General features: G+C 40.6%; 1 protein-coding gene across 5 annotated transcripts in view; it reads right to left on the bottom strand.

Moving 5' to 3' along the window:
- Positions 1 to 22,115, bottom strand: part of ZNF407 (zinc finger protein 407) — a 422,744-nt gene that overhangs the window by 125,317 nt on the left and 275,312 nt on the right. For all 5 annotated transcript variants that reach the window (XM_073213232.1, XM_073213230.1, XM_073213233.1 and 2 more), the window contains one exon: positions 6,095 to 6,273. In XM_073213232.1, coding sequence (XP_073069333.1) covers positions 6,095 to 6,273 — 179 coding nt within the window. The remainder of the gene's footprint in view (positions 1 to 6,094; positions 6,274 to 22,115) is intronic.

The following is a 22,115-nucleotide window of genomic DNA, read 5'->3' as shown; positions in this document are numbered from 1 at the left end:
AAGCGTGGAAGATAGTTCTAAACTTAGGAACTCCAGCAGGAGGGAGTGTGAGAAGGAGAGTGCAGAGAAAGGCCAGTCACCAAAATATCAAATCCGCCCTGCATGATGGACGCTGAGGATGCCGCCTTACAGAAGGAGTCAGAGTGTTTAGACAGCAGTTTGAAAGGAACAAAGACATTTAGCAGCAGTTAAGAAAAATAGTAAATTAACCCATGGGTGATGTCTGAGGTTAAAGAATCAAATTGTTGAACTGATAATTATTTTAGGAAATCTTTTGTTAGTGATGAAGTATCAGGAGACTGGAAAACAAGGAATCCAGTCTGAAGGTTAAAAAGAAAGAGGGGAGAGGCTGAAAATTATAGAGCTGTAAGTCTAACATCTATATTAGGAAATAAATTTGAGATGATACTTATGGATGAGCTTAATGATACATCTGGAGAAGTACAATTTAATAGGAGTGAGTCAGCATGGATTTACCAAAGGCAATCATGTCAGAAAAAATTTTGTTCCTTTTTAGGTTGAAGTAATAATTGGTTTATGTAAGGGAGAACCAATGAGAAACTGTCAGGATTTTCTGAGATTTTTGGACCTTTTCAGAAAATGAATTATTGTTCAGAATGTCATGACACGTGTCAGAGCATCCAACTAACAAAAGGGATGAAAGGAATGGGGTTAAAAATAGAGGCCAAAGAATCTGGCAAAGACTACATTCTACCAGGCTCTATACATGAGAACGCTAATGTTTTTAATTAATGATGAAGAAAATCTTTTATATGGGGAAATTTGAGTGTATCGTTAAATGAGAGGGAATGGTTAAGCTACAAGAGGCTGTATGGCTGTTTCATCCTAACTGCGCTAGATTAAGCAAATGTGCTCAGAGGTGGAATATGAAATGCAATCTGCCTAAATATAAAGTGATGCACTTGGAGAGAATTAAGGGATCAGTTAAGTACAGTTTAAACGGTACTGAATTAGTTACCATTAGAAAGAAAAAGGGTTTTGAGTTTTGGTAAAAGTCAGACTTTCACATTCTATTCTTACAACTGGGTGAGGGAACCGCTATGAGATGCAGTTAAATAACACATGTCATAAAGACTAAAAAATGGATTAACTTAAAGAAGAATATGAAAATCCTGATTTGTGAAGGGAATATGATTTATGTGCTATCCCACTTGCAGGTAATAATCTAAGGTATATTTTTTTAATGATTAAATCTTAATATATAAGAACTGATAAAAATCTTATCCATTTAAGTATGATTTTAAAAACTATGATAGTAGAAAAACAAGGGAAGCTAGTAAAATAACACATCATCACTTAATGCTTAAGTTAAAAATAGACGGGTTAAAAATAGAGGGCCAAAGAATTTGGCAAAGACTCCCCTCCCCTCTTTCAGGTAATGTCTTAAATATTCTGAGATATAACCACCTAAGTCCAACTGAAGGTCACTTGTACTGCAACATAAAGTGTATTTAATTCTTTCCCAAGGATTAGTGAGTGAACAGCAAGCTTATTCATGGATAACAGATGGTAGAAATACAGTTGTTAAAACTATAAAAAATCAAAAAAAGATAATTTTTTAGCTGAAACAGATTTCACTAAACAGAAAATAAATTACAATGTACAATGACAAAGAATTCTGGCCATTTTTAATCTGAAGTCAATTTGTGGGAACTAATGTTACTGTAAAAACTGCATCATCTTAGATCTAGAGTGGACCTAAATGAACATCTTTAGAAATATGGGGGCTAGAGGAATCCTGTGTTTTAAAAAAAGCATATAAAGAAAAGCATGCAACTCATAGATGAGCCTGTGAATTTTCTCCAATTGAACACAACCATGTCCCAGCCCCAGGAATAAAGAGAGTCACTCCCCATCCCAGCGCTGGCTGCCCTCACGGGGGAACACCCTGGTTGCTAACACCACCAAGTCATTCTGGCTGTGTTTCCATTTCACCCAAGTGGAATCATAGAGAATATATGCCTCTGTGTCTGGCTTAGTTCACCCAGTAATGCTGTGTGAAGATTCATTCGCATCGTTCCTTTAGTTGGATTCATTCTCACTGCCACAGAATCCCACTAGGTAAATACACAGCCTTCACACATCCAACTTGATGGACATCTGGGGAGTTCTGATTTTTGACTACGATGAATATATCAGTGATTATGCTAAGTATAGGTACTAAATTAAAGACTTTCATGTAAAAGATTAAAATTGTCACAGCACATAAAGACACAAAATGCAGCTATGTGCTGCTTACAGGGAAGCTTCTGTAGCTGTAAGAATATGAAACACAGAGTGATGGCAGGAAGCACTGCCACAAATAAAAAGGAACCTTTCCCAAGTTCAAGGGAACACATACACATTCTTTACCATAGGTGTGTATGTGTGTAGGACGATCCTAAAGTTCCGAGTACCCAGCAATATATCTTCAACATACATAAAGCCAAATGAACAGAATTAAAAAGAAAAATAGACAAATTCACAATCAGAGTGAATATACCTCTCTTAGTACACCTATCTTAACAGTTAATAGAGCTGGCATAAAAAAATATCAGCAAAAATACAGCCTATCTGAACGACACAGCGAGGGAGCTTGATATAAGTGGTGCACAGAGAGCCCGGAGTGTGGTGTCAGACTCACCACTGCTCACAGTCCTTTCTAGCGTGCCTCTGATGTGTACCATACTCACCGTATGCTGGGCATGAAGAAAGCGCACATAAATTTCAGAGGACCGACATGATTCAGAATACATTCTGTAAGCACAGTAAATATAAGCAAGAAACCCATTTACATTACTGTTTCAATGGTTAACAAAAAGATAACCAGAAAATTCCAAAATATAATCGAAAGGCACACTTCTAAATAATCCACTTTCATTTAGAAAAATAAAAAACCACTTATGTCTTGTTTTGCAAATAAAGCTGCAACCAAAATGAAAGCTTACATGCAGCCTTTAGTTCTCTGGTGTATGATATAGAAAATGATGCCAAAATCATTCTTCGAGTTCCCAAAAATAATTGAGAGAAATGACAATGAGTCCTCCACAGGAGCCACGGAAAAGAGAAGCAAGCAACGTGAATGCCGACTATCATCACACCCAACAGCTTACGTGTGGCGCTACCCCCTTCAGGGTGTATGGAAACGCCGCGGGCACCACAGCCCCATCTGACAGGTGGGAGAGCCGAGACCCTGCTTCCAACGTCACCCCTCAAGGGAAGGAGAGCCAAGGCTCCGGCCCTGGGCGCCGTGCCTACAGGAACCCGGACGCCATCGCTTGGAGGGACTTGAGATTGTCAACTCACACCCCTAACCACCCGGCGAGAGGGCTGAAGCTCGGGGATGTCCAGAGGTCCACTCGCGCTTTCTGAGGGCTGTGCGGGCACGCGAGCCTGGTCCCGCGGCCTCCGCATGAACACCACCTCGCAGCCACTGGCTCAGCTCAGTGCGGACGCACGCAGGGAAGCCACAGTCACAGAAAAACCTCTTCCTATATAGCACTGTTTTCCAACAAAATCAAATACCTTATTTTAACATATACACTTCCAAATACTATCTGAACTAAACTTTAAAATACCCCACATGACACCATTTCCAATATTTTTTGTTGCTGTTTAATGGCTTCTTTCTAATGGCTTCTTTCTAATGGTCTTTTAGGTGTTTGATGAACACGAGATAGCAAGTCAACATCAGAGTGATTTTGTTTCGGGGTAGTTTTAAATTTAACCTTTTTATTAAAAGAACTGTATAATATGCTTCACTGAATCTTGGGTTACAAAACTGTCAACACATCAGTAGCGTAGATATCAGGGAACACAACTGGCAGTATTCTTCAGGACTCGCCATAAACTACTCTTAAGATTTTATGCCGCTGCAATGACCTTTCCCAGCCCCCCCACCAGGGATTTGTCCACCGCGGTGCCCCGTCCCTCTACCCAGCAACAGAGCGTGAGGACAGCAACAGCTTGATCATATCTTACCTGATATTGAGGAGTGCGCGTTTCATATCCTTTCAAATCATGTATTACAGGCGATTTAGAATTATGAGGTTAAAAAGTCAATCAGTCCAGAAAACCTTCACCTCTTTAAAGTTCTCTCTGAGCCAAGCCAGGTTTCTCAGCGCAACAATGTTACTGAAAAGCACTATCATCGCGCACACAGGGGACGAAAAACCAACACCCGTGCGTGCTGTTTGGATTCCGTTTGTGAAAAGACCATGGATCACCGCTGTAACTTATGGAGAAAAAGTCTCTAACAGAGTTATAAAAATATAAACACAAAACTAGGATCACACACAATGAGCATCACACACATACACAAGGAAACTAGGATAATTTTTCTTAAAGCTCTTTTACACTAGTAGTATCTCAAAACATATCACCAAGAAACACTCAGCATCACCACGGCAGCAAGGGCACCAGCAAAGCAGTTCATCCTTTCTGTGCAGAACAACAGAAGGAATATATTTCTATGGTCTGCAATTAGCTTCCTCCCCCTCTCTTTGTTGTTTACTTCATTTAAAAGTTAGAGGACTTCATTTTAGGGAAACGGCCCATTTGTAATGTCGAGTCAGTGCAATGCAAGGGAGAGACAGAATGCCTCAGTCCTGGACCTTGAAAAGCAGGCACAGGGCACTGCCTTGAAAGGGGTACTTTGCTGACATCCACCATCAGTTTGGACCATTTTGCTCGGCCCTGTCTCTGCTGTCTGTATTGCTATGCAGTCACACTAATGAAGAGCCCACAGGTACTGATGATAGCAGGAAGATATTTCAGGTTGACTTTTATGTTTTCATGAACTAAATTGCTAAACCGTCTAGTTCAACACTTTTTCAGGAACAACCTCACCAGAATGCCAAGAGTACTGGCCTATGTTTTTGTTTTCAAACATAAGAGACATCACCAAATCACACTACCATTACTTTAAAAAGCGATCGCAATGAGCATAAACAGAGAAATTTGAAGAACACACCAGCAGAAAACTAATAATAACCTTATGTGCAGACATTGTTAAAGGTACTAATAATATTATTCCAATGCAAATTATTCATCAAGTTCTGTTTAACATAGATACTACATAAGCAAATACTGTTCATGTATTTTGCAAATGGAGTCTTACATCTTGGGTGGGATTTCCCGTGACTTTCACTGTTACCACATCTCCAGGGCCGTTGACGTGGCCCACTACCCCCAGCATTGCTCCTGTAAGGCATGCAAGGCACCAGGCTAAGAGCTTCATGGCCATTCTCTTTTAAGGGAAGGAATTGGGCTTAAACGCAGCTCTGCTTGATCCCAAAGCACCTGCCCGCAGCATCCCCTGCGTCGGCTGGCATTGTTTCCATACAGTGCTATCTAGGCAACATTTCAGAACACTCTCTAAGTGTCCTTCAGGGTATGCACTTCCCCCAACAGGTCCCCACACTCATGACCTATCACTCTGCTATTCTGCACAGTAAGAATTTAACACTCAAGGCATTCTTGTCAATTAAACAAAAAGGCGGGCTACAGGATTAGAGTCGCTCAGCCCTGCGGCTGGTGCTACAGCCCTGATCCTTCCGGGCGCCATGGCTGATTTCTGATCCGCAAGGCTGGACCGACCTGAGCCGCCTCTGCCATGGCCGACAGGGCCCTAGAGCTCTGGACAGATCCCTCCTGATTCTGGGAAGTGAGTGGCACTATGCTCCTCACTCCTGGACACTCTCCTCGGCCACATTCATTCCCTCTTCAGGTACTCACTCACTGGGAAACTGCTATGAAGGGACAGGGCATGACATTTCAAAATCACAAACATTTGTTTAAAAAGATAAAAATTTTACCGATTAGTCAAAACATGAAGCTCAAACAACTACTATGTTCCAGTTCACTGTGTCTCGAGTTTTTTATACTATTTGTTGTCCTGCGAGCATCATGTTGCCATGTTTGCTCTTGTTTTATCTGTGTTCACAGCTGAGTGGGTAGGACTGGAATGTATTCTCTCAGACTTGACGCAGACACCATCACATACCCACCACAGCACGATAAGTAACAGCGACATACACACAGCACGGTGACTACAGCGAGGAGCGGGACGCACTCCGCAGCAAAGGCCCCTTACCTGCGTGCAGGTAAGCCAGGTCGGGGTTCTCAATATCAGGGTGTTGTTCTTTCAGGTGGTTCCGGAATTCCACAGGAACATTCGTCCCGTAGTCACACTTGGGGCAGTTGTACATCTTCACTCCTTCGTGCTTGCCCGTATGTAAAATGTGTTTTCGGATATTCTCAGCACAGTTTGATCTAGCAAGGAGGAGGGAAAAGTAAACTGAATCAAGGTCAAATCAATGAGGTTAGACCACAGACATGAGTTTACCACTCCCACAGGCCTCACTGTGTGTCAGGTATTACTCTAAGTGTGGTACTCATGCAATAATGAACTTGTGCAATACGTTAACCTTAAGAGGCTGATGACTGTTTTTGTAAGCCTGGTGCTAATTTTTAAGTTGGTCTTTTACCTTAGCAATTTCTATGCAGGGCCAGAAAATGTAAGTCCAGGTCCTATTATTTTAGTATCAAATTATTCTGGTACCACTTGAAGATGGCATCCCCTTAGCCCCTAAGAGCACCTGTCCCCAGAGAGGGAGTGTGCAAAGGACAGCACCATCAGCCCCACTAAATTCAGAGTATGAAGAACACAGCAGCTTTGGCTTTTGAGTTCTGTCAAGTGAGCTGCTTCTAAGTAAAGCTCTATAATAGTTTAAAGATAAAAATGCACCTAGACACAGTCCTCCAAACCCATGTGTGGGCAATGTGTTAAGTGCCAGTGAGTTTTCAGTACCGATGTAGGATTTTAAGAGGGATGGACTGAAAAATACAACGGTGGGCCTAAACGTTCTAACTGAAATGCCCCTGAAAACAGGAGTAGGCTCCTCTCCCAGGGTCTGCAGGGTCAGAAAGGCAAGGCCTGAAATGTCCAGACAGCTGGAAACAGGACGCTGCTCTGGGAGGCCACTGTCCTGCCTGCTCCTTCGTTCCTCTCAACATCTTTGCATCTGAGATGCACACCTAGAACCTTCTGAAGACACATGCATCTGGTTTTCTTTCGTTTTGCTATAAAGTAATAAAAAGGGTCCTGCACAAATTCAAGCAGACCGAGTGGGTGGTGGAGCGGATAACTAGAAAGAAATAAAAAAATCAGGCTGGCCTCAGATTTCCTACGGAGCCAAATTAAATTCAAAAGAAAACCCAGCAATATACTCATCAGCATTTCTTGAGGTATTGCTAGGGAACAAAATTCTGCAAGATGTTATCTGAAGAAAAGATTCCATGACCAGGGGGTATAAGGAAATGGCGGTCGGCACACCCACCCTGCAACACACAGCAGAGCGAGGCAGGTTCCGCCAACAAGCTTCCGTCGCTGTGCATCGCCTGCACGCCTCCCAGTGGGGCTACACTCGTGGGTGACGTTCAACTGCTGCATGACGCATCTCAGGAGTGCAGCCAGGGGATCTCTGGCGAACACGGCTCTGACCCCACAGTTCTACATCAGCCATTACCACTCACACGGAAAGGCACCAGACATTGGGAACCCACAGGCTCAGTAAACACGCTATCTATTCACTCACTACAGGTGAAGAATTGTGAACGGAGGAGCTCAGGAAAACTACTCCACAGACGACGGGGCAGGGACGCCCTTCCGTACGGAGGCCTGGGGGCAGGAGAAGCGTACACACTGGTCTCACGAACGGCTCTCCTGCGTGTGCCACGGCCCTGAGGCTGGCTCCAAAAGGCTCCTCTGGAGGAACTCCTGCCACCTCCCTCCCCCTGCAGCTGGGGGCCTGTCATCACAGGGACATGCCCGGCGAGGCCCAGCCGGGCACAGCGAGTCAGGCCGGGCCCTGCGCCTGTGCCAGGGTGAGCACCGCACGACAGCCGCGCGGCTCGGCAGCAGTGCCCGCTTCTCTGTACTTTCCAGATGTATTGTAATGATTTGTGTATTAGTATTTACATTTAAAAAATGTACAATACCAACAAACACCTTTAAAAAAGAGAAGATAGAAGGAGGAGGAGAAGGACAGGAACAACAGGTTTTCTCGGCTGTTTCCAGCTTGCCTTTGGTAACGGCTGTCAGGCTTCGGGTTAAGTTTCTCTCAGAACTCAGGTGGGTGAGGGGCCAGGGGCACAGGCAGCGCATCGCTTTCTGGTCACTACTGAACCGCCAGACCCGCTTTCGTATACATTCCCTGCTGTGAATAACCACCGCAGTCGGGAAAAATGAATAAGCGCTGAGGTTCCCTCTGTGCCTGCCACCAGCCGTGCTCCCCCGAGATCACAGGGCCCGAGCACCGGCCCCTGGGGGGTTCTGCAGAGGAGGTGGCGGCCGACAGAGCGGCGCGGGCCACGAGGAGCCAGAACCGGGCCACGGCGCGGTCAGCCCGGAATCTGAGAGCAGGCTTCCGTGTTCAAGGCCAGTGTGCCTTCAGTTACATACAGCGTTCCTTATGTATTTACATACCAAAGGGACTAGCACATTCATTCTAGAAAGGGTGGGGCTGTACAGTCTCTTAAATGCACACACACCCTAACAGCTTTGCGTCGTGTTGACGAAAGAAAGATGGGAAACATCTACAGGCAGGTGAAGCACTGTTCACTTTTTTGAGAACTGAAAAGCAAAGGACCATTTTTTGAATTCCCCAAAGAGCTGGGTGTACGGTTCCAAATCACTCCCTGAAGTCTGCAGATCTCCCATCTGGTTTCTGTGGCATCACAGACACCCCCTAAATTCACCACTGTTACTGACACTGGGGTGGGAAACAAGCTACTACTGTACTTAATTAGTATAGTTTATTAGGACTGTTGATTCTTGGGTACCACCTACACTATTTCCTTATGGAAAAACCTAGGCGTTAGGAATCGTCAGAGACAATCACTGACCAAGTGAAGATATTAAAATTACCAAAATATACAAATTTTAAGGTATGCTGCCTAATTAAATGGAGGACAATACAAGCAATGAATCCTAATCTTCAGAGAAGGAAGAAAGAGATGACTTTGTAAACAGAGTATTTTGTTTTTGGGAAGAGTATTACCTTGGATAAAAAGAAAGTGGTATCACTTCGTGCCTACATAGCACGTGGGATCTGACAATCAGGAGGCCATTGCAGAAGGAAGTAAAGAGGGCAGAGGGGATTAAAACAGAGGAGCGTCTTCTTTGTATGTGAAAATACAGACTAAAATGAAGAAGTGTGTGGAACTTGAGATTTTAAAAGGTATTACAGACCCTTGCATACATATATACATTTATTTATGCTACTTCAAGTAGTTGCGTATTTTACATATACATCTGTGTATATACATACTTATAATTCTATGTCTTATACACACATACAAGAAACATTAAATACATGGAAACAAGAAGAAAAATGAGGCAATGTCTGTTTGCAATAAAAAAGATATATTTCATGGATAATAGTATATTTGTATGTTATCCAAATCTGCTCTTCTGTTTGATATGTTGATATGTTGATCTGGGTGATGGTTACATGAGTGTATACATATGTCAAAATTCATCCAGCTGTACACTAAGATTTCTGCACTTTACTGTATGTACCTCAATATAAAAAAGTAACAATAATAATAAAAAAATCTGTTCTTCTGCATCTAATGTCATGCAACATAAAACTTTTTAAAATACTGGAACACAAAGGAGTCTTTCACACCTACAAAATCAAACTATTCCAATCCAACCATAAACAGTAAAAGCTGTAACATATTACGTCAATATCATTTAAAGCAGAATACCTACAAAGGAGAGGCAAGCTTTAGCCCCTACACTTGCGAGTATCGTGTAACATACAGCTGAATATATAGCAATGTCAAATGACTCGGCGAACAGTACCTAGACTGGACACCTTTGCTAAGTTAAGTCTACATGATATTCAGCTGAAAAATATTTTTCATGAAAATACAGTTTATGAGTAATAATTCGAATGGCAAATTGAGTGGAACTAATCAAGAAGAGGTCATGTACGAAAAGGAAGGATGTTCTAAGATTCTGCTTCAAACAGGGTCATATCTAGGTCTCCAGAAAATAACAGCAGCTAAGCCAACTGGGCACACAATCACCAGAGGTGCAACTGAATGATGTTCTCAGCTGGACACTGAGTTTTAAGGTAAAGAGCTTATTTTTCTCCCATGTTTACAGACTGCAAGACTTTATGAAGATGACAACACCCCCAAACTGATAAAGAAACTGAAATGCAGAGAGTACACCGCAGAGTCCATGCGCTGAAGTGCCTAGAGGAGAGCCTGGCACCCAGAAGCCACCCTGACACCTCAGTGTCAGTTTCCTGTTTCCCCAAGGGAAGCTATGTACCTGCGTCAGCACCCCAAGTTCTCTCCTGTGAAATTAATGCTTGTCTTGACCTACTGGTAACAATTTGGCATGTTGTATATATAAATTGACATTAAAAAGTATGAGGTATGTTAGCTTTGCTTAACACTTTACTCCCCAACTCTGACCATGGGCATGTTTTTGTTGCCTAATGGGAATAACATATGTATCTCATAAGGATTAAGGTAAGTGAGATTGAATATGTTCTGAAAATAACGGTAAGTACTCAATTCATTTTTTAAATTACTACCACTAGTCTTTTTATTTAATGTAAGATAGTTCAACTATCTGGATCTTTATTAGCAATTTTCTTACCATATATAAAAAGCAACCTCAATTCATCCGAATAAAGGCGGATTCCCAAAAGAGTTACGTAGTGCACATATGCATACACCTTTAGAAACGCAATTATTTTTTCTGTCTGTTCAGAATATACTCTTTGAATTCTTACCTTTGAAAATAATTACTCTGTAGTTAAGTTTATGCATTGTAGTACATTTATCTAAAAGTGCAGTGGAAAGGGGTTTCTACTATCTTTACAACAATAATCCAAAATGAATAAGGAAAAACCTTAATAAAGGAAATAAAGGAAAGTCTTCATGTTAAGTAAACATAAGAAGTTATCACTTTTTTAAAAAATAGGTAGTAGTTAATTATAAACTTACTAAGCAAAGAAACAGTCTAAGACTGGAAAAATCTCTGTGGGACAGAAGAAGATAAAACTGTCAAGTCATTGCAGGTTAGAAGAATGTGCTCCAGTGTACAAGCTCAGGGCTTATTTCACAATTTATGTAGCATGGCTCAAGACATATAGTCCTCTACACTTACACTCTCCCTAAAGGACCCACAGAGAAGGAGTCTAACTAATTTTAGATTACTGGATATTTGTGCTGATTAAATTTAAAATCGGTTAGAAGCTGTAAGAATAAATAATTTCATATTCCTCTGCACCAAATGGAACATTTTCTCAACATTTGGCAAATAGCTAAATGCCATTTGGAATGTTGAACCAAATACATCACCAGAATAGAGAGCACAAAGATCCATGTATATGAGGAATAAAGATGTCATTTCAGGTCAATGAGGTAATGATGGGTTATATAATTAATGGTGTTGAGTCAATTGCCTATTACAAAGGAAAAAATAAGTTTGATTCTTATGGTCCTACACCATGCAGAAATAAATGCCATTTGGATTTTAAGATTAGCATGAGGACATTAAATTATAAAAGTGCTAGGAGAAAATATGAAAATGTTCTTATGATACAATTCAAAACCCAAATGGTACAAACAGATATAGCAAAATATACTGCATGTAAATTAAAACTGGTATATAGCATATTACATCATAAATAAAGTTAAAAGACAGGACAAAGAAATGAAGAGAATATATGCAACATACACAGAAGCAAATTGCTAAAATATAAACTACAAAATGAATACCTATGATTAATAAAAAAAGATAAAAATCTCAAAAACTGGATACAAGAAATTCATAATTGGAGATCTACAAATAGTTACATAAGCATATAAAAGATAATCAAAAACTAAAAATAGAAAAAACATACGACCCAGTAATTCTACTTCTAAGAATTTACCTGAAGGAAACAAAATCCCTGATTCAAATAGATACATGTACCCCTGTTTATTGCCACATTGCTTAAAATAGGCAAGATATGGAAGCAACCCACACATCCAACTATAGATGATAAAGAAGTGGCACATACACACAACAGAATATTATTCAGACATAAAACAGAAAAAAAATCTGCCATTGGTGCCAACATGGATGGACCTAGAGGGTATTACGCTAAGTGAAATAAGCCAAGTGGAGAAAGACAAATACCATATGATTTCACTTACATGTAGAATCTAAAATCAAAACAAACAAAAAAAATGAGTAACATAGCAGCAGACTCATAGACACTAAGAAGTGACTGGTTGTTACCATGGGGGAGGGGATAGGTGGGTGGGTGGGTTGGGTGAGAGGGATAAAGAGGCACAAAATCTCAATCATAATATAAGTTGGTCAAGAGGATAGAAGTTCAGCAGGGAGAGCATACTCAATAGTTTTCTATCATCTTTCTATGTTGACAGGTAGTAACTGCACTAGTGGGGGTGAGGATTTAATAATGTGTGTAACTGCTGAACACTGTGTTGTATACTTGAAACCAATATATTATTGTATATCAACTATACTTCAATTTTTAAAAATTGCAAAAAAAAAAAGATAATCAATGACTCCAGTAACCAAGGAAATACAAACTAAAGCCTAAGGTAACAGGGGGAAAAATTTAAGAAGACTGATAACATCAATTATCAGCAGGGAATGAATGCCACCGCTACCAGCGTCAGTCAGCAAAGGCTTTAGGAAGACACTGATGATAGCCTTCCAAATTAAAATGTACACAGATTTGTAGATTTATGAGTTCAATTTCTAGAAATTATCCACAAGGACAATCATTATACCATTATAACAGCCAAACACTAGGGGAATATTTGAAACTAGGTGCCTGTTAATACAGGAATGGGTCATTGATATATGGGATTGGCACTATGGGATTTCATACTGCTGAGAGGTATGGGTTAATCTGCAAGCCTGCTTCTCAGAGTAGGAGCTGGTCTCAAACAGAGCTTCATGGAAGCCAACTACATCCTGGTAGAAAGTTGGGAGGGCACAGCCTGATCATAGGAAAAGAGCGGGTATTCCCCTGCCATGAAATGAATGCTTAGTGGTGTCAGAACAAGGCAGCAAGCTATAGGCCACATCACGGGACGGCTCCACCACAGCCATGAACACACATTGTTAAGGGCGGTACCCCCCCACTCAGGGAACCCAAGGGCTGGCCCCTTTCTCAGGCTCATGTTTGTCACTGTGGAGGGTAGGCAGCCGGCATGGGGAGAGGCTGAGCAGAGGACAGCGGAGCTGCATCTGCCTGCGAATCTCCCCCAGCAGATGCTGATGGAGGCAGCCTGTGTTGTGCACACTCATCATTTGTCCTCCTTGGTGGACAAAAGCCATGAAATATAGTACGACAGATCTTACACACTACCATGGAAAAACTACCACGACATACTAACAAGCTAAAAAAAAAAAAACAAAGCAACAGGTAAAAGCATACAGGGGACCTTCCAGCTTTTAAAAACCATACACATAAATAGATGATACATAAAGGCAGTAAGTGGGTATCCAGAAGGAAGCCGTACCAAACTATGGTTGGTAATTATTTTATGGAAAGGTTTCCAAGTCAGAGGAAATTTTTGTTTGCTTGGTATATTTTTGGATCACTTGGACTTGAAGTTTTGAACATGTAAAGCAAATATGACCAGAACATGTACTGGGAAAACGACTGTATAGTACTACATTAAATGTAAATGCTGCCAACACTAAAAGACACAGCGTAGCTGGCCTAAGGTGGCAATAGAGGTAGAAACCCTTAAGTGCAAAAATTTTCATGTTTACATAAAGATGATTCAATTCGACGAATCCAGTTAAAGATTTAAGTACATAAAGTTAAGTCAAGTTGTAAAGGTAAGCACTTGAAAACCAAAAGCAATACTGTCATAAAAAGATGAGTGGTGGGAAATAGGGTGACTGAGCCAACTTCCAGGTCCTGTTACAACAGCCAGAGGCTGCCCACAAACCAAGAAACAGAAGAATAACCGAGTGAAGAGGTTGTTTCCAGCAGGCCAACACCACGACTCCAAGTGGCCAGCTCAGGAGAACGTGGGGGAGGAGGTCTGGGAGTGGGGCTGGTTGTTAGGACTTTTCAAATGATAAAGTACAAATCATAAAAATAATGTACAATAATGGTAAGTTTTATGGGCATTTAAGTAAAATAGGTATTTTAAAATAATGGCATATTTCATTACTTACAAAGTCATCCAAAGCCTTTTTTTTTTTTTTTACTAAGATAAAGAGAGTTTATAGTATCAGGGGTAATCATAAAATACAATTTTCTGACTTTTTTCTGCAGAAGCAAATTTTAATTGGATAATTTCTGGATCACCTTGCTCTAATTTCTATGAATTTTCTTTTTCTTTTTTCCTAAGTGGTGGCCATCTATTAAATAGGACAGTCCCTATCAGATGACTTATGCATTACTTCTTGTTTTCATAAATCCAAATTCTTTGAAATCAAATGCTATGACATTAAAAACCAATGTATGTTAATTTTTCTCTCCATTTCTCAGCTGTAATTATGTTACTGTTTGTTACATGATGTAAGATGACGTGATGCGTATCATCTGATACTGAAACACAGAGGTGTCTTATAAAAAGGAACTTGAAAGCATAGCAGAGGATGACAACTGATGTACCACTAACGGTGTGTCACTGCTCTCGGGTGGATGTGAGTACACAGGTTCCAGGTTACAGTGCTGTCCAAGCATTCACAGCTGCGTTCATCGTGCAGCAAGCATGTTAACGTGCCCGTGGAAAGCCGCTGAATGGTGGCCACAGCAGCAGACCACGCATGACCCACAGGTCTCCGTACATCTGTGCATCTACATGCTGGTCTAAAAGCCATGGGAGCAAGGCCGGCCTTTCGATCCATGAGGGAGCACTTTCAAAATAGGAGTCACTTAAGCTTAATTATTGCTTTATTTTTTAAGAAAAGTTTACAGTAATAATTCTGCTTTCATATGTATAGGCTTAGTAATTTCAAAGTGGATTTGTTTCAGATATATTTATTTAGTGTCTACCATATAAAAAGAAACATAAAAGTGAATCATTTTGATTATGTCCTCAAAAAGAATATGACTTGATGGAAGAGATGAGTCATGTGTTCCAGTAATCCTAACAAAAGGCTGTGCTTCACAAAATGAAACTTAATTTTGAAAAAGAGCTGGGGAGTCCACCTGCCATCTTATAGTACTGCTGCACCCGCCACCCTGTTAATGACATCTTTAATTAATAATGGCATAAGATTATCTTGCTTTCCACACTATTTCAAAATGTTTTTTACTAACCTGGACTGATTTAAAATGATCACCTATGGCTATACCATGCCTTTGATAGCTTTATCACATAAGAGCTGCACACACTGACACACCACTATTCCCAAGAGAGGGTGCAACTCCTCATCTTTTCCTCACCATTCATGTCCCCCCATTCTCACCCACTTAAATTACTTCTCCACGCAAATTCTATTCAAGGCATCTACAACCAATAAGAGGAAGAACGTGCTTTAAACCCGCCAACCTCCTTTCCACCCACCCCTCTACTGGAGAACAATGAAAACCATAAGGAAGAAACGGCAGGAAGCGACACTGAGTGTTGCCTCTGCTAGAGACATAATTTATTTAGTTAGAATTTACCATTTCAAGAATTGTCTCCTTCATGACTTTGTGTAGTGAGAAAATGAGGCTACAATGCAAACATGTGGCCAGACTTGGCCCGTCCTCTGTGCCGCATGAAGGGCGGAGGAGCCACTGGCAGGTGCCAGCCCTACAGGATCTTGATTTCTCCTTGATTGTTCTTCTTTAGCCCAAAGAGCAAAAATACACTTCATTATTTACTGTTTCACTTAACATGCTGATGTATTGTCTAGGAAGAGGACAAAAGCAACTTGCTTTGGGAAAAAACTACAACCAAGTAGACTTTCATCTGACGCTAAGTCAACAAGCTAAATGCTGCCATAAGGAAAACTAAACTCAGTGAGCTCGAGCAATTATCAGATGGCTTATACGATGCGCTTTTGAGAAATGAATATCCCCAGTCTAAGGGAAAATGTGTGACAGACATTAACGGTTGCCTATCCTTTAACAAACTAGAAATATTCCAGCATACTAATTAGCTCAGCATGATGCCTACAGGGCTTTGGGGAAAAGGCCTCAGTGGCCAAAGTTTCATATATTTCACTTGAGCAAAACTACAAATATTTCTTTATGGCAGGAATTCTGTTAAGTCTTTAATATGCTGGTCACAATGAGTCTGAAGAGGGTGGGCAATGGGTATAATACATAGAGTGTTTTCAAACTTATCTGACCACAAAAACATTTTTTAAAGGCTGAACCAACACTACTGCTTGAAGCTGGTGGTTTGTGAAAATCAGAATCTCGCATCAGCCCCGCGAATTATTCTACCTTCTACTAATCTGCCTGGCTGGCACTACCTGTTGGCAGAAACTCCTAACGGTATCTTGTCACCTCTTTGTGCTGGACTGTGAAATAAATTCAGCCCCAGCCCACCCTGACTCCATCTCTATGTATTTATGTCCTCATAGGATGTGTTTTATTCTCTCCTTTCCTGTTAACTAGCTACACTCAGCAAAGCGACATGCTGTAAAATCAGGAAAGGTGTGTGGACGAGAAGCCTTCTGAAAAAAAGGATCTTTACTAAGAAAGTGCAGCCTGACCATCCACTCAAGTCCAGCAGTCACTCAAGTCAGACTGGTAAGCATGCCTAAGGAGTGGAAAGGTGTGCCTCTTCTGCAAAGAGGCCTGGGGAGCTTACCAAATGATGGTTTGAAATAAGTTACCTGCTTTATTAATCACATTCTAAGTGTGTGTGTGTGTGTGTGTGTGTGTGTGTGTGTGTATATATATATATATATATATATATATATATATATATATATATATATAATGCTTAGCTTTTTAGTTAAAAGCCTTTCAAATTTAAAGTGACATAAGTAAAATTTTACTGAACCAAAAACGTTTCACAACATTTCTGATGGTCTAGGCCAGAACTTAGTTTCACTTGGGACCATCTAATAATGTCAAAGAGAAAAATAAAAAGGCAAGAATTAAGCCACCGCCAACTTCCTGCATACACGCATGAGAGTGGGTGGTCCTGCAGACCCGAGCACGTCAATCACCCTGTGCTCAGAGCCTCCTTTGGTCTACAAGGGGCAGGGACAGGGGCAGGGGCGCCTGACATTTAAATACTCCTTCAGGGGCTGAAAGGAGACCGAATGGCCAGTGGGAGGAACTGGCCAGCAATCCACTCCCGCAGGATTAGAGTGAGAAGGTGGGAAAGTTCATTTCTGGCTCTTCTCTCAAGTATTTATACTGCACTGCTAGAGGAAACTGTGAGCTTGCCTGTACTAGAAAGTCTTTGAAAGACTCTTTCCTTGGCTTTAACTCCATTCCTTACAAAGCTCTCTGAGTTAGGTGTGCATTTGCTTGATAGCAGATTTGAAATGCATACTTTATTAATTTTGTTGAATTGAGTCCTATCAAGGAGCCATTCACACTTTTATAATTCTGAAGTTATATGATCTTAAACGAAAGATCTTTTAAAAGAAAAAGTTAATACAAAAGAGTCACTGATGACAAGCAGCCATTGGACTTATTTAACAATGTATGTCCCTTTTTACAAAACTGTTCCACGTGATCCACTTAAAAATAGTAACTGGTTCATTTCAGTCCTTGCACACAATGCTTCCCTTTGTCCCTTCTAAGTCTCTCAAATGTCTTATTTTAAAGGAATATATAGTACTCCCGGAAGACATTTTCCCATTTCTATTCTCTTCGCCTCCTGCGAGCCCTTCTTCTGTGTGATAAGGCAATCTCCTCTGGGATCGGAGCTGTGTAGTTTCGCACCACGAGTGACAAGGACTCGACTTGAATAACTGCTGTGCGCAGGTTGTAATTATGTCAGCTGGAGTGTTGAACAAGGGGCCTGATTAATGTGAGCCCCGGCCCAGGCGCAGTCCCTATCAAAACCTCCGCGCAGGCCGGCAGTGGGGATGGGTTAGAGCAAAAAGACAAAACATGCTGTACCGTCCATGATAGATGAATTGCTCCAACAGTCTTCAGGCAGATGTTCCAGGACAGTATAATATACAATTACTCTGCCTTATCACTTTCCCAGGGACAATAAAGCTTCCTCCTTCTATAGCTCATGTGAGTGAAGGCAAAATTCGTTTTACTTTTACAACACTGACTCACTTATCATGGTGCCTTGATTGTGCTTTTACAGCTAAAGAAAACATATATTCCACTTTAAAACTAAAAGAAAAAGCCCTTAAAAATAAAACTGGAACCTTGTTTTGAATCAGAGCAAACAATGCTTTAAAAGAATGTTTTGTTAAAAATGGATGCAAGGAAGGTGATATATATGTGTGTGCATATTAGTTAAAAACAAGTAAATATAACTCAAGAAGGAAGATTTGGATTGTATAATCATTACATTCATAACATCATTTTTCAGAGGCCATACAGAAATCATTAATTGGAAAGAACATGTAATTAAAAACATATATATGCTGATATCATCCATATATTTCTCAGGCACCCTAAGATACATGGAGCCTGGGAGGATACATTCCCAGTGGCACACTTATCATGGCCATTCCTACTGGAGTCTGGGGGTCCCTTCTTCCTTAAGAAAGCTGTGTTAGCCCACAGAAACGAGGCTGCCCAACCACATGGTACACGTTGTGGCCAGAGCGAAAACAAACCTGCTTCAGGAGAGCCGTGGTGATTATTTCTACTACCTTGCTTTGTACTTACAGAAATGGTGCCAAAAATTTGTGGCGAGATACACAGAACTATCTCAATTTGCAAAGGGATTGAGCTTTGCATTTTTTAAGTCAAGAAGCAAGGTAAAACCAAAAATTGAGATGCAGCCATAATCATCTTGTGGTAACAGTAATGTAAAATGAAACAAAGCAGCAAAAATTCCAGAAGAATCAAAGGAAATCCATACAAAATGTTACTGAATGCAGAAAAAAAATGCATCAAACTATGGAGCAATATATATGACTTATTTCCACTTTTTAGTGGTTTAGTACAACTGACACCACCACTCAGCAGTTATAATACACCCTAAGTCATGAAAACAAATCATGTCCCCTATCTCACCCTAAGGAGTGATATATTTGCTTTCTCCTTTCATATTATACACACTCTAACTCCAATGCCCACACAATCCTTATTAGTACATTGCTCTTGGTAGGACCATTCCAATAGTTACACGTTCTAGACATACAGCAATGTGAAGACGACGGAGGTCAATCTAAAACAGTCGAACAGAAGTTTTAGCACAAATGCACTGAAAATCTAACTAAATACACAACTGGAAAAGAGTTATACCATATTTATAATTACTTGGAATAAGTCAAACAAATATTCGGTAAAACAATTTGAGTGGACTATAAATACAGTGGGAGTCAGGTGTCATCACAATAAACAACTATGAGCTCTGCCACTGGCTTATGATGTCACTAGGGTGGCCCGTTAGGTTTACTGGTAATAGAAAAACGCTGAGATATTAGCAAACATTGTTCTGGATAAGTCAGAGAAAAGATGGGACATTTTGAAGGAGTACATTTAAAATGAGTCTTTGTTAAATGAGTACACTGAATTGTTAGCAACTGCCAAGCACATATTTGAATGAATAACGGTTAAATTAATTTAGCCTTTGGGGGAAATTCTCCCACATAAGGCAAATAAAGAACCCATATTTGAGTGTGTGTGAGCTGGGAGGTGTTGCGGTTGGGGGAGCAGAATAATACTGTGATACACTACGTTCTTCATTCAAGACTTTTAACACATCAAAGGTCACATGTGGTGCTGGCGGCGCCCCACAAATGTGGGAATGTCGTTGTGGTGGCTGCACAAGAAGACTCAGAGGCTCTGGGACTGCAGCTCTCCATCTCAGGGAGGGGTCCCCGGCGAGAAGAGGGAGCTGCTGCTCTGACCCACGGGTGCTTCCAAGTCACGGAGGACTACTCAGAACCTATAGGCCCCTACGCACCACAAAACCCTCCGCTAGTGCCCGTCCTGGCCACTGGGTATGATGCAGTACTTGACTTTCCTACTGCACTCGGCTCCTTCGCCTGCAGCATGTATGCACTTAAATCAAGTTTTAAAAAAGTGGAACAGGATCTTAATTTTAACTAAAATTAAAGCTATCTGAGGTTTTTAGAACAAAACAAATTTCCCGACTTTAACCCAAATAATTCAATCCAAGAAATTAACTGATTTATTTAAACACAAATACTGAAAATCTGCCACATTTTCTCTCAGTGGAAAAATTCTGACTTGTTCTATGCCATTTCATGCATGTGCTGAAAGTGGTAATTTAAAATAAAGAAACTAAATATATTGAGGAAAGAAAGGACCAAGTGAAGTTGATCAACATATATTCGAAACTTACACAGTGAGAGCTCCAAACTGTTACAGCTGATAGAAAAGATACAAAATGAGGGACTCACATTGTTTAGCAGGATTCAAGCCAAAATAATTAAGAATAAGGCATTAAAGTTCAAGGAGTAACAGAAAAGGTTACCATTAGGTTAAAATTCCCTATATGCCCTCTTACAGCACTAAACTACGTTTTCTACCTTTATCTTGCATCTACCTACCACTTCATCATTTTATTAAAAATAATAATAATAACAACAATAATAATAAGGGAGATATGTGGGATTCACATATAAATCAAGTATAAAAATCAAATGAATAATCATAATTGACCTGATTGTTTATAGTTCATGATGCGTGATCAAAACCGAAAGTTTCTGTGATATGACTGCCCTTGCACTGTTCACCATGTAAGAACTTATTCACTATGTAAGGACTTGTTCACCATGTAAGAACTTGTTCGTTATGCTTCAGAAGATTGGCGACTGTTGAGAATTACGCTTGGGGTTGATTAATGATTGTGCATTGAGTCCCCTATACAGAATTTTATTGTTGTTAACAACCATATGATCAATAAATATGAGAGATGCCATCTCAAAAAAAAAAAAGAAAAAAAATATTCCCTATAGGGAAAGTATCAGGTTACATATTATATCACCAAATAACAGATTCTAGCTTACTTCAGTCACAACTCAGTCTTAGCTCTGCAGTAAGGAACAGCACACCATTTCCTCAGAAAGGAAAAAAAAACTGGGAGTACTTCTTATAAATAAAGAAAAAAGCCAATGGTTTGTGCTCCATTCCCTTAAGAAAACAAAGATGGGAAATCCGTAAAAAATGTAATCTGTTTACAAACATTCTTAAGGTAAAGCCCAGACACAGGCACATGCTACCAGGCTGAGGGCGAGGGCGTCATATGCCATAAAGGCGGCGTGGTGGGCAGAAGGCACGCTGCTGTCACACAGGCCACCCGCCCGCTGGCGCCTCGTGCTAGCCACTGCATTACCATTTACATGCTTCATGATTTTCTTTCTTTCTTTCTTCTACAATTTTTCACAGGCCCTAGAGGGGCAATATTTCAGAATAAGCTGAAGCAAAGGATCTGCAAACAAAACAAAATGACTAATATCTTGGAATTCTCTTGGAAATGACAATCGGCAAACTTTTATACAGTTCAAAGCTATTTTATTCTGTTTTGCTATTTTCTCTCACACACCATTTCTGTGAAATCCAGCTGAAACAGTGAGCCTGCTGCTCTACGGACTGCTGTCGGCCCCTCCTGGCGATCACAGAGCTTTCCTAATAGGTGCCCTGTATGAGCCTCTAATGCGAGAAGATATAGATAGTTACATAGTGAAGTGTTTTGTTGTGTGATAATAGCTCTAGTGTCTGAGGAATAACTTATTATGCAAGAGACTATTGCCCAAAAAATATTTTCTATTTTTTTCATCTCTAAGGTCTTTCTTTCTGCCACAATATATACAGATATATCTAACTACCACCCAAGGGACTGTCCATAGTAATTCCTTGTAGAAAGACCATCCCCAAAGATAGCTTTGGTCCTTTTATAATGACTGGATTTGGGATTCAACAACAGTAGGTTAAATAAACATGTTTATCTAGATTCTACTTTAAGCGATAGCAGAGGGAGTGTGT

Source organism: Manis javanica, chromosome 9, assembly GCF_040802235.1.
Source record: "Manis javanica isolate MJ-LG chromosome 9, MJ_LKY, whole genome shotgun sequence".
NCBI classification, from domain to species: Eukaryota; Metazoa; Chordata; class Mammalia; order Pholidota; family Manidae; genus Manis; species Manis javanica.
This window is presented reverse-complemented; position numbering and strand designations above follow the sequence as displayed.